We start from the raw sequence: 14,333 nt of genomic DNA, 5'->3' as shown, positions 1-14,333 counted from the left end.
TTGTCATTGTCCCATACAGAACAACGAAATTGAAAAAATCTACACCAGACATTCAAAGCCAACAACCCTGCTATCCCAGCCTGGTTAGCCCCCTAAAAACTCTGATACCCCATAATTAAATACAATATACTCCCATAGCGACTACCTTACACTGCGTTTAAAACCAAAATTGCATTTGAATAGAAACTGTTTCTCAGGCGGCTAGTCCTCGTCTTTATAACCCTGTACCTTCTTTCCAGAAGGTATATAATAATAATAATAATAATTTATTATTTGTACCCTGCCCATCTGGCTGGGTTTCCCCAGCCACTCTGGGCGGCTTCCATAGAAACCAAAAAACACTAAAATATCATACATTAAAAACCTCCCTGAACAGGGCTGCCTTAAGATGTCTTCTGAATGTCAGGTAGTTGTTTATCGTTTTGACATCTGATGGGAGGGCGTCAACCGGAGCATAGGTAAGAGCAGGGGTCAGCAACCTTCTTCAGCAGGGGGCCAGTCCACCATCCCTCAGGCCATGTGGTGGGCCGGACTATATTTTTTTGTGGGGGGGGGGGGAATGAACGCATTACTTTGCCCCACAAATAACCCACAAATGCATTTGAAATAAAAGCACACATTCTACTCATGTAAAAACACCAGGCGGGCACTACAAATAACCCAGAGATGCATTTTAAATAAAAGGACACATTCTACTTATGTAAAAAAAACACTAATTCCCGGACCGTCCAGCGGGACGGATTGAGAAGGCAATTGGGCCCCATCCGGCCCCCAGGACTTAGGTTGCCTACCCCTGAGCTAGAGGGTGTCACACCAGAAGCACCTCGACAGATCTTGCTTCTGCGCTTGTTTCCAGAGAAGCCCCAAAGTCTAGCTTAGGTTTGGCACAGAGCAAGGCATGTCTCTCTCTGCGGCTTCCAGCTTTATCACTCAAAGAGATGTTCTTGTGTTGCTGCTGTTGTGTTGGCCTCTGAAATGTGTTTCATAAGCATGCTTAGGGTTTCATGTTCAGCCAGATGCTTAAAGCAGTATCTCCCCCCCCCCCCTCTATTTCAGGTGCAAGTTCTTCAGTTTAACAGAGACGCCAGAGGACTATACCATCATAGTGGATGAAGAAGGCTTTCTAGGTGAGCACATCGATGGTCACCTCATGTTCCTTCCTTTATCAGTTCAGTTCAGTGTTATTGGACCCCACCTGTGCAATACATTTAAAGAAGGATCCTGCCACCTTACAAATGTGTCTTCCCTCTACACCACAAAACCTGTGCGCTGGCTGATGTTGTCCCTGTTGTGCTATTTTTGTATAGATTGCACAAATATTTTTTCTTTAAAAATGGGGGGGGGGGGACCAATGCAGCAAACCTTTTTTGAGTCTCCCCAACCACTACACAAACACATAAAACCACCCCAGCCCAGTGAGGAGCGAACATGCTCAATGGGCCCCGAATGCTCATTGATGGGGAATGGAATGGAGTAGTTGAAAGATCGGACGGCTGGCTGGTGCACTGATTTGAATCACTGCACGCAGCAACATTTTGTTACAGTCCCAAATTATTGTATGACAGTGGTGGGGAGACTGGCAGACCAGATTGCTACCTCCCCCTCCCATTGTGGGCCACGTTTGTCAGGCGGACATGGCTGAACATGGACATGGCTGTGGGATGTTTAGCTTTTCAACAAGCTCCAGTTCCATATGCTCCAACATTTCTCCAACGAAATTAGGGATTCCTATTCAATAATTATTATTATAAACCTGGATAGGGTGTGGTGCTTATAATGCCAAGGTTGCAGGTTCGATCCCCATGTGGGACAGCTGCATATTCCTGCACTGCAGGGGGTTGGACTAGATGATCCTTAGGGTCCCTTCCAACTCTTCAATTCTATGATTCTATTGTTGTAGTTGTTGTTTTATTTATGCCCCACCCATCTGACTGGCTTGCCCCAGCCACTCTGGGTAGCTTCCAAGATATATAGAAACACAATTAAACATTTAAAAAATTCCCTATACAGGGCTGCCTTCAGACGGCTTGGGGGTTGGACAACTCCATACCCTCCAACATTTATCCGATGAAAGGAAAAGCAGGGCATTCTAGGATCAAATCAGGGAATGACGCTGGAAAATAGGGACACTTGGAGGGCCTGCAGATCTCTTGGAAGACATGCCAGAACAGGCATAGGCAAACTCAGCCCTCCAGATGTTTTGGGACTACAACTCCCATCATCCCTGACCACTGGTCTTGTTAGCTAGGGATGATGGGAGTTGTAGTCCCAAAACATCTGGAGGGCCGAGTTTGCCTATGCCTGTGCCAGAACTTCAACTAATTGGGGGGGGGGGGGGAGGAAAAGATGAGGAATGTTTGGTCTTTAACTGCTCCAGCCTGGAAAGTTAGGAGGCCTTCCTCAATGAGAGCTAGCATCTTGAAATACTGCATGTGCATAATAATGCAAGACAAACTCCTCTGCTAATGGGGTGATTTGCACTGATTGGGCACAGTCAGGTTTTGAACAAGACCATCAACCGATGGAGCATATTAAATTGCTGGCCGCGGCTGCTCCTGGTTTGACATACACTGCATTTATCAAAACGGCAAAGGTCCCTCACGTGGATTTTTTTTTCCCCCTTAGCCCTCCTACTTTTAAATGTCAGGGATAAATTGTGTGGAAAATCCTTCAAACTAATGGCCTGCGAAATATTCGGCAAAAGCTATTTTCTACCCTCTGTTCTAATTGCATCTTAAACTTTAATAGCGCCGGCAACTGGAGAATCACGCACATGCTAATGTCACACTTCACTTGAAGCAATTTGTTTCATAAGATAATGAACTGTATCAGCATTAAGTCGGGAGGAAGAGGAGGAGATGGTGGCAATCGACGGGTTGCCTTGTAGGAGGAAGGAACTCAGTGGGTTTCCACGGTGGCGGTGCAGAGGCTTGGGGTTGTAACCAGTGGTACTCAGAGCACTGCCATTGAATGCACAGGCCAGGAAAACGTAGCAAAACGTCCTGGACTAGCCCTGTCTGATAGGGTGCCTCCAGTGGTCCCACAAGGGACGCGGGTGGTGCTGTGGGTTAAACCACAGAGCCTAGGACTTGCTGATCAGAAGGTCGGCGGTTCGAATCCCCGCAACGGGGTGAGCGCCCATTTGCTCTGCCAACCTAGCAGTTCGAAAGCACATCAAAGCGCAAGTAGATAAATAGGTAAGGTAAACGGCATTTCCGTGCACTGCTCTGGTTCGCCAGAAGCGGCTTAATCATGCTGGCCACATGACCCGGAAGCTGTATGCCGGCTCCCTCGGCCAATAAAGCGAGATGAGCGCCGCAACCCCAGAGTCGGCCACGACTAGACCTAATGGTCAGGGGTCCCTTTACCTTTAGTGGCCCCACACAACCCTGGGTTTCAGCTGTCCCATACCAGGGGCCGAGCCCTGTAGTGCGGTAGGCCCTGTCCTGTGGAACTCCTTGCCCGTAGAGGTTCAACAGGAGTTGTCACTGCTGGTTTTCAGACACCTTCTAAAAAACATTATTCAGGTCGGCCTTTCAACCTTGAGATTCTTTGCTAACCAGCTTTTCCCCCACCCAAGTTACATAGGTACACCTTTATTATTATTTATTTTTTGAAAACATTTTTATTTGATTTTACAAATATAACATCATAACAACCAAAATGCATATCCATATGTAGATATTACTCTGAATCTCGAGACTTCCCCACCCCTACCCCCGCCATGGGTCCTATTGCCAACATTTAGAACTGCATATTATTCCATAGTCTATATTTTGTATCACTCCATATTGTCCATAATGTTTGTTACATTACAAGTGAGATTAAAACCCTGGTAATGTTTTCATCTGCTTGCATGGGTCTCCTAAATAAATTATAATTTTTTCCCATTCTTTTTTGAAGTTTTTCTCCTCTTGGTTCCTGATCTTTCCAGTGAGCTTTGCCATTTTGGCATAACCCGTCAACTTAGTTTGCTAACCAACTTCGATTGACATTTTAAAATTGTTGTTGGTTGGAGTTTTGTTTTGTTTTCCTTTATGAAAGTGCGTTTTGTAAGTATATACATAGATAAAAGGCATTTCTCTCCTGCCATGGGGCTTCCGAGCAGTTGCCCATGTAGTCAAAACTGACCTGACTCAGAGCTTGTTAGCTTCAGCAAGAATTGCTGCATCAAATGCCCTAAAGGCCACGCTAAGAACTGTATTCATGGTTGCTTTCCACATATGCTACTGAAATGTAAAACTGTTCTTCCCTCTAGGGTTTGAAAAATGTGCACACCGGTGAAAATCTACTTCTGCACGCCAAGGGGATAATTAGAGGGAACTTTGATAGCTAGGGCCACCTTAAAAAGATACATTTTTCCTCACCTTAGCTGGGAGCCAGTAGTTAATCATTCAGAAATTTCATGGCTTGACTAGTGTCTGGTTGACTAATAGCATGCTTTTGTAGATTGTGGAGGGCAGTCCTTGTGGGGGTGTTTAAAAAAAAAAGAAGTTGTTGAGGGGGGTTGTAAATTGCATATATTAACCGCCACAAAAGTAGTGAATTTGCTCAGGGCAATGAGCACATAGGTGTACAAGGTTAGTAGCTGACGTTTAATTGTGGGGAGAGAGTCTTTCTCCCTCCTGGAATGCAGGGTCACCTAATGAAGGCGAAAAGGAGGGAGAGACAAACAGGCCAAAGTGTTCTGTTTCTGAAGCACCTGCCATTAAACATCCCGAAACATACAGTAAAAAAAAAAGGAAAAACATCAACAACATGAACATTTCCTTACAAAAAAACACAATTCCATATGTACGATCAATGAAATACAGTTCCATGGAATGGAAATGGTTATATTGAGTATTTACAGATATATTGTAAACAGATAAGAACATTGGCAGGGTTGTTGTAATAACCTGCAGTTTCAATAAGAGTATATATTTAAAGTAGATGAATAAATGAACAATTTAAGTTAATTTGGATATACAGAAGATATTGAAAATAAATTTAAGGAACCGCAGAAAGAGGGGGAAGGAAGCCAAGTTTCGAAATGTTAAAATGACTGTAAAATTATTGAAATGCTATAATCTGAAAATCATAAATAAAAATTGGGAGGGGGAATACAGTTCTGTGTATATACCGTATTTTTTGCACCATAACACTCACTTTTTTCCTCCTAAAAAGTAACCGGAAATGTCTGTGCGTGTTATGGAGGGAATGCCTACGGGTGGCATGCCTACAGATTTTCCTCCTCTAAAAACTACGTGCGTGTTATGGTCAGGTGCGTGTTATAGAGCGAAAAATACAGTATATAAAAAAATTAAAAACCATTTTCTACGTGAAAAAGTATTTCAGAGCCAACCAAAAACCACAGACCGGGGGGGAAAGATCTGCTTTTAAAGGAAGGTCTTCATTTGATGGCGAAAAGGCAAAATAAATTGCAGCTGTGCATTGGAAAGGTGTTCCAGAGAGAGCTCTGTTAATGGAGAAATCTGAGGGCTCCCTTGGACAAAAACAAGGACACCAGCCAGGCATACCAGAGCAAAACAGCAGCCAGTAGGCTTGGTCTTTATTGAAGACTGTCGCGACAGGACTCCTACCTACCACAAGGTGGAACAAGATGGAAGCCCCGAACAAAAGAGCCCCCAAACTTTTATTAGCTGCTAATCCCCATGTTACAACCCCCCCAAACTACATCACTAATACATCATGGTTACATCTTGAAAGGGAGGTCTGGTGGCAGTAATCTGAGCATCCTGGACCCTGCCCTAAGGTTCTTGTCCTCCACCAAACACCCATCTGGGTTTGTTATTTCTGGAATGGCTACCTGTCTGGCACTCAGGTATCAGGATGCCGGGAATTATCACTCAGCTGAGTAGCTGAGCTCACATGTCTATATGAATTTCTGAAGTTTTACCTGTGAGCCAGTGCATAGATACATTTATCAGTGAATTGTTACATTTGGTATCATGCAGAAAAGGCCCTTTGAATAGATAGGAAGAAACTGTGATGAAGTGTTTTGTGGGGACAAATCACAAAAGTCACAAAAGTGATTGTGCTCATTTTGGTAGTGGGCTGCATGTGCATGATATCTGCTGGAGGTGCAACCCCCCCCCCCCAGCCTATACATAAATTCCTGCAACAGCTCCCACCACTAACAGCCCAGTTCCTTTCTTGCATAAAGGGGGCCTCTTCTGGTTACACAGCTTGTTTATATTTTGTTCCATAAGAAACATAACAGTTACAGCAAAGAGCAATGATGTATACTTATCTTTGCACACGTTGCAAATTAGTGGCACAGCATCTACGGTATACGATAACAATACTTTTTGTTGCATAATACAATGGAGTGGACCGCTTGGTGAAGTGCTATGGGGAAGTGGCCAGTCTCCTTCATGCTCTTTATTCAGCTCATAGTGGTGAGGAGGAATGGAAGTTCCCACAGAATGTCTGCTTTATATACATTATTTACACAATGGGCCGCACGAGATTGGCTAATTCCGGGATTCTCTTGTAGGCCAATCAGGTTGCGGATTCACTTCCACCTGGAGCTGGATTGGGTGGCTCCTGTGGACCAATCAGACTGCTGCATTCTGGATCCTATTGTTCTAGGGCCAATCAGACTGCTGCATTCTGGATCCTATTGTTCTAGGGCCAATCAGACTGCTGCATTTTGGATCCTATTCAACTCAGTACACAACAGTGGCTTTGAATGGAAACCACGTCCCCCTCCTTGAGCACCCATCAGCTGGTGGGCAGGTGGGGACACGCCTTGCTCCAGCAAAGGGACCATTGGGAAACCACTCTTGGCTCCTCCTTGTTCCTTTGAGGTGCCAACCTTACCCACTTCACACCTAATGTTTATTGCGTATGGCATGGGTAGGCAAACTAAGGCCTGGGGGCTGGATCCTGCCCAATCGCCTTCTAAATCCAGCCTGTGGATGGTCCAGGAATCGGCATTTTTTTTTTAATCGGCCCTTTTATTTAAAATAATAATAATTTATTATTTATACCCCGCCCATCTGTCTGGGTTTCCCCAGCCACTCTGGGCGGCTTCCAACAAACTATTAAAATACAATAGTTTGTTAAACGTTAAAAGCTTCCCGAAACAGGGCTGCCTTCAGGTGTCTTCTAAAAGTCTGGTAGTTGTTTTTCTCTTTGACATCTGGTGGGAGGGCATGTCTGGGTTATTTGTGGGGCCTGCCTGGTGTTTTTACATGAGTAGAATGTGTGCTTTTATTTTAAACACATCTTTAGGTTAATTGTGGGGCATAGGAATTTGTTAATTCCCCCCCCCCCAATATAGATAGATAGAGATGGATAGATGATAGATAGATAGATGATAGAGATGATGATAGATGATAGATAGATAGATGATAGATAGATAGATAGATAGATAGATAGATGATAGATAGATAGATAGATAGATAGATAGATAGATGATAGATGATAGATAGATAGATGATAGATAGATAGATAGATAGATAGATAGATAGATAGATAGATAGATAGATAGATGATAGATAGATAGATAGATATAGATAGATAGATAGATGATAGATAGATAGATGATAGATAGATGATAGATAGATAGATAGATAGATAGATAGATAGATAGATAGATGATTGATAGATAGATGATAGATAGATAGATAGATAGATAGATAGATAGATAGATGATAGATAGATAGATAGATAGATGATAGATAGATAGATAGATAGATAGATATAGATAGATAGATGATAGATGATAGATAGATAGATAGATAGATAGATAGATAGATAGATAGTCCAGCCTCCCACAAGGTCTGAGGGACAGTGAACTGGCCCCCTGCAGAAAACGTTTGCTGATCCCTGGCATATGAGCATGACTTCCCCCATATAGCCTGGTGGTCCAAGTGTGGCCTGTGAGGTTCCCCACCTTTACTTAAATACTAGGCTGGTAGGAAGGCAGGCAGGTTGGGTGAGTCTAAGGTACCTTACACCCAGTCAAAGCACTGGTCCATCTTCCTCCATGTTGTCTAAACAGACTGGCAGCACCTCTCGGTGGTTTCAGGCACAGGATAGTCCCACCATCCCTACCTGGAGAAGCTGGGGGTTGAACCTGAGACCTTCTTCATTCCACTGAGCTATGGCCCTTCCAGCCTTTGCCCGCCTGGCTGCAGTCTCTCTTGTAGTTCTCTTCATTTCTGCAGACGGGGGAGGAAGAAAGGAGGCTTTAGAGAAAGGCATCTATTAGGCAGTCATCAATAGCAGCTCAGGAACTTAGCCATGGCACAATAGCAGCTTGTTTGCCATTGGGGCATGTGCTTGGTCTGGGGAGCTCAGGGAGGCCTGCAGAGACCACGGAAGTCCAGATTTTGAGATCTGGCAATCCAAACATGGACCACTGGTCTGGAATTTCCTCCCACCCCGTGTTAAGGGATGCCCAGAGAACCTGGAGAAAATGTTCTACAGTAAGTGGAGAATTATAGTGCAAGAAGGAAGCTCTCTTCCTCCTTCCCCCCCAACTCCCCCTATTTTTATCGTGGTGAGGAATATTTTCCAGCCCTTTCCTTTGCTCGCATCCACAATGACTGTTATTCAGGGCTGGTGACCTTCACGTTGCCCTTGATGTTAAGAAATTACATTTAGCAAGGACTCTATTTATTTCTGTCTCTCAGTCTTCTGCCCCCCAAGTAGCCGGCCTGAAGTGGGGAGAGTGATGGGGGGGCACGCGCGCGCGCACACACACACACACACACACAAACCAAACCACCTCCCTCGATTACAGCCTGTTTGTTTGCCAGTTGACTTTGTTTGCTGTGAATGCAAACAGAGATCTTGCTGTTCCAACTGCTGTATCTTGTTTTATAAACAGCAGCCAAGCAGCATGTTAAGCTGTTGGTATCTGAAGAGGACTTGCCTTATAATTTATTTGGGGTGCATTAATAAAGGGGACGGCGAGGCAGGATATTGCAGGATATTTGTCTGCTTAAAGCATAGATCCCTGGACTCTCTTCCTGCAATTAGGGCTTATTTATTAATTTTGCTAATTAAGGACGCCCACAAAGCATTGGCCAGAGCATATCGCTGAGCCCTGAAGCAGATGAAACATCAAAGTATAGCAATCAAGAAGTCAAACCGGTTCCAGTTCAAGCTTCCAATGGAGGGAGAAAAATTTAGCTTGTTCCATTTTCAAGCTCAGCCTCCGTTTGACTCCCATGTCGAACCAAACGTGGAGAGAAACCCAAAAAAACCTGAACTGTTCTTTGAATTCTCTCTCTCTTTTTTTTTTTTTAATCTCCAAAGCAGCTTACTGTGAAAGCTACCCAAATAAAGCAATAGAAAGTGAAAAGAAATAGAACAAGCATAAAACTGCAGAAAGAACAGTTTGTGGTCAGTAAGTGGATCTTCCCCAATCTGGTGACTGCCAGGTGTTGTTGAACTACAATTCCCAACAGCCCCAGCCAACATGGCTTAATGGTTGAGGAGGATGAGAGCTGGGAGCCCAGCAACTTCCAAGGGGCACCATATTGGCGTGGGACTCTGTAAATAATTTCAGAGGACAAATTAAGGGAGCAGATGCACCTTCTGGGCAATTTAAAAGTCTTGGTGAGGAAAAAGCCTTCTCTAACCAAGTCTGTGCAAGATGTGCTTAGGAGTGCATCCCGCTTGTTCAATATCCCAGATAAGCCTGCCTAAAATCTAAACGCAATTTTGACCACCTGGGAAGCATGCTTCATAAATAAGGAGCCACCACTGAAAAGGCAATGTCTCTCAAGTTACCATCCACTTTACCTGGATTAGTCCCTGGGAAAGGAACCTCGGAAGTGGATCTTAAATATATTACATGGTGATCCTTCTCTTTTAATGTTTGTACAGGCAGGGAAGGAGGGAGATCCCTTTATTTAGACCTGATGGTTGGCATCCCATCTGTCCCGGGAGGCAATGGAGAGCAAAATAATAATAATAATAATAATAATATCTTTATTGTCATTGCCCCCTCTCGGGGACAACGAAATTACTGGTTTGCCAGTTTCGTGCTCTTGTTGAAAAATGGCCTGTGTCCTGGGGAGACTGATATTCTCCTCCTGTTTGTTTCCGGAGGCTAGGTAAAAGGTAAAGGGACCCCTGACCAATAGGTCCAGTCGTGGCCGACTCTGGGGTTGGACGCTCATCTCGCTTTATTGGCCAAGGGAGCCGGCATACAGCTTCTAGGTCATGTGGCCAGCAGGACTAAGCCGCTTCTGGCGAACCAGAGCAGCACACGGAAATGCCGTTTACCTTCCCGCCAGAGCGGTACCTATTTATCTACATGCAATTTGACGTGCTTTCGAACTGCTAGGTTAGCAGGAGCAGGGACCGAGCAACGGGAGCTCACCCCGTCGCAGGGATTCGAACCGCCAACCTTCTGATCGGCAAGTCCTAGGCTCTGTGGTTTAACCCACAGCGCCACCCGCGTGTTCGTCTATTTTTCGTACCAGGCTCACACCTGTCTCCTGTGCCAGAATTCTATGGTTCTGCTTTCCCTGTTCTCCCTGACAATTAGCTCTGTGTTACTAGCAAGCTTGCTCGCCCTTTTCTCTGTGGTCACTGGCCTGCTGGACGCATCTATCCCAACAGGGCACAAAGCTGCAGACAGGGTAGGGCAGGATTGTACATGTAAAAGGAAGTCTGCCTATTTTATGTTTTTTGCTCCCTGACAAATGGAGGGAAAGTCTGCTGCTTCTCATATGATACTTCTCCTCCCCCCCTTCCCTAGCGCCTCTGCCACTGCCTTTTTTCTGCCTCCCCGCCCTGCCGTGGAACTGGCACCTATGTCGGAAATAGAACTGACCCTCTTGTTAAGAGTTATAAAAGTCATGCTTAGTCACAGTGCTGTACTTGAGCTGTGAAGCCAGTGTAGTCAAACCGTTATCAACAACAGCCATGGTGGTGTCATCTCATCAGTGCAGTAATAAAGTTTTGGGTATATATATATATATATATATATGCTTTCGTAGATTTTCACGGGTACAGGAATGCAGGTTTTGGTGTCCTCGGGTATCTTCCCGTGTAAAAGTTGGGGTGTCTAGGCGACGTTTCGACGAGGTCTCACTCGTCATCTTCAGGCTGGTGCTTTCGGCTTCTTGTTACTGGAACAGAGCCTGTTCCAGTAACAGAGCTCCAGGAACAGAGCTCTGTTCCAGTAACAAGAAGCCGAAAGCACCAGCCTGAAGATGACGAGTGAGACCTCGTCGAAACGTCGCCTAGACACCCCAACTTTTACACGGGAAGATACCCGAGGACACCAAAACCTGCATATATATATATATATATATATATATATATATATATATATATATCTCCAAGGCTACATTGGCAGTGATGTTCCAGTTTGAGGAAGGGATGCGGCTCAGTGGAAAAGGTTCTGGGTTCCGTTCCCAGCGCTTCCGGGTCGGATAGGGGGAAACTCCCAGACAGCAGCTGCCAGTCAGTGCAAACAATAGGCTGGATAAACCAGTGATCTCACCCAGTCGAAAATAACTTCCTCTGATCCTCTTTAAATTAGCCCCTTATTCAAAACCATGAGGACTAGAGTCCTTATTTGTAGCAAAGGGACTGTCATGAGTTTTACTCGTCAGTGCTTCAGGTTACAGACTCCGCTAACCCAGAAATAGTGCTTCAGGTTAAGAACTTTGCTTCAGGATGAGAACAGAAATCGTGCTCCGATGGCACGGCAGCAGCAGGAGGCCCCATTAACTAAAGTGGTACTTCAGGTTAAGAACAGTTTCAGGTTAAGTACGGACCTCCGGAACGAATTAAGTACTTAACCTGAGGTACCACTGTACAACCTTGGATAAAGAGCAAGGAACTCTGGCACAGCTAGATGCCTTGAGCCCCTGGCCAGCTGCTTCGCCAGTGATGGCAAACAGCCATTTTAATTTCCCACAATGCCCTGGATCACACTTATACACCTGACACTCAGGTGCAAGGAGGGGATTACGTTCTTGATGCAGCAGCTAGAGAAGTCTGTGGACACACACACACACACACGGCTTGTTGCCAAGACCCCCACCCTGCCAATCCTGGAGCTATCCCAGAACAATCTGTTCTTATTTTGTTGCACTCCTGAATTTCCAGTATGGTGTGGTGGGCAGAGAAGAGAGGGTTTAAATGATACCCCTTCCCCTTTGTGTGTTCTTTTGCTGAGTGTCTGAACTCCCCTGATGTCAGCCTTTGACTGGAAGAGCCCTCAGGTCCCCCGTTCAGCTGCTTGTAAGCCATTCGCTGCCTCTCCGCCGAAGCCTACCTCACAGGGCTGCTGTAAGGATGAAATGTTGCACTATAGGAGCTCCCTCTTCTAGCTCGGCGCTAGATCCACCACGCTGTGCAGAACCAGACAGAGGGCCTTCTCGGTAGTGGCGCCCGCCCTGTGGAACACCCTCCCTTCAGATGTGAAGGAAATAAGCAGCTATCTTCTTTTTAAAAGACATCTGAAGGCAGCCCTGTTTAGGGAAGTTTTTAATATTTAATGCTGTATTGTTTTTAACACTTGATTGGAAGCTGCCCAGAGTGGCTGGGGAAACTCAGCCAGATGGGCGGGGTATAAATTATTATTATTATTATTATTATTATTATTATTATTATTATTATTATTATCATCATCATCATCATCACCACAGATTCGGCCCTGGCATCTCTAGCGAAGCCAGCTTGCTCAACAAAGTCTTGCCCCAGACTCTAGGGAATGGCTGCCACTCAGAGCCTGGGAGCCCTGGGTTAGATCAGCCCAACAGTCTGGCTAAATATCAAGCCACTTCATGTGCTCATGTGAGAGATAACTTGTTTTGTAGAAGATATGCAACAACAACAACACCATCACCCCAGAAAAATGAGAATGATCTCAGCCTGTCCTTCAAAAAAATAAAAATAAAGCCTTGCCAGGATTTCAATGTATGGCCCATTTAATTTATTTTTCTTGGCTAAAGCAAAGGAAAGCAGTTTGGACATAACGTTGCTATGCTTTAAGCGAGCCAAACAGAATGCCCATAACTAGAGTTTGTTATATAATGGAGCTTACATAATAAAGTGGCAACTAAAAATATACTCCGGTTTAACTTCTAATGCAGTGAAGCATGAATAGATGATTCCACTTCTAGGAGGAAATGAATCTCTCTCTTTGTGTCTTGCAGAGAGCCAATATATTATATATCAATTTTGTGCAGCCCAGATCTTTTGGTCAAAAAATTCCTGTCATCCTCAGCCTGATGGAACTTGTTGTTTGAAACACCTGGAGGGCAACAGATTGACGAAGACAAATATACAGTGGTACCTCGGGTTAAGTACTTAATTCGTTCCGGAGGTCCATTCTTAACCCGAAATTGTTCTTAACCTGAGGCGTGCTTTCGCTAATGGGGCCTCCCACTGCTGCTACGCTGCCAGCATGCAATTTCCGTTCTCATCCTGGGGCAAAGTTCTCAACCCAAGGTACTACTTCCGAACTTTGCTTCAGGATGAGAACAAAAATTGTGTGGCGGTGGTGCGGCAGCAGCAGGAGGCCCCATTAGCTAAAGTGGTGCTTCGGGTTAAGAACAGTTTCAGGTTAAGTACAGACCTCCGGAACGAATTAAGTACTTAACCCGAGGTACCACTGTATGTGGGACACGGGTGGCGCTGTGGGTTAAACCACAGAGCCTAGGACTTGCCGATCAGAAGGTCGGTGGTTCACATCCCGGCGACGGGGTGAGCTCCCATTGTTCGGTCCCTGCGCCTGCCAACCTAGCAGTTCGAAAGCACGTCAAAGTGCAAGTAGATAAATAGGTACCGCTCCGGCGGGAAGGTAAACGGCATCTCCGTGCGCTGCTCTGGTTCGCCAGAAGCGGCTTAGTCCTGCTGGCCACATGACCCGGGTGCGCCAGCTCCCTTGGCCAAGAAAGAGAGATGAGCGCCGCAACCCCAGAGTCGGCCACGACTGGACCTAATGGTCAGGGGTCCCTTCACCTTTACCACTGTATGTATCTGGCACAAGGGAACAGCGTACACCCTGATAGTTTTCTCCCTCCCTAGGAGCCAGCTGTGTTCCACCTTTTCTTGCTCTCTCTTACCAGCCCATCTTGGCATTGTTTACCCACATAATTCCCCGGGCACTTTATCAGATTAGCAGGACTTCGAAATGCGGAGCGGCATCTGTGCTTGGAAAGAATGCTTGCACCTGGCTGGCATCCAGCTGCCCTGTTGGCTTCTGCGGGCTCAGATTTTGATGTAAACACATTCTTGATACGCGGAAGCCAAACGTGAGACCTGCCTCCTTGTGGTCTAATTATAGAGACACGAGGACCTGTTTGGCGGGTTTTGTGGCTACTTTGGCAAATCTTAGTGCATCCTGT

The 14,333-nt window shown here is 45.4% G+C and overlaps 1 protein-coding gene across 1 annotated transcript in view; it reads left to right on the top strand.

Annotated features, from left to right (window-relative positions):
- The window catches only part of CASTOR2 (cytosolic arginine sensor for mTORC1 subunit 2), a 47,877-nt gene that overhangs the window by 18,290 nt on the left and 15,254 nt on the right, over positions 1-14,333 (top strand). Inside the window, exon 2 of the mRNA XM_028707847.2 lies at positions 1,057-1,127. Coding sequence (XP_028563680.1) covers positions 1,057-1,127 — 71 coding nt within the window. The remainder of the gene's footprint in view (positions 1-1,056; positions 1,128-14,333) is intronic.

The sequence above is a fragment of the Podarcis muralis genome, chromosome 15, assembly GCF_964188315.1.
Source record: "Podarcis muralis chromosome 15, rPodMur119.hap1.1, whole genome shotgun sequence".
NCBI classification, from domain to species: Eukaryota; Metazoa; Chordata; class Lepidosauria; order Squamata; family Lacertidae; genus Podarcis; species Podarcis muralis.
Note: the sequence above shows the minus strand (reverse complement) of the source record. Positions and strands in the feature narration are given on the sequence as shown.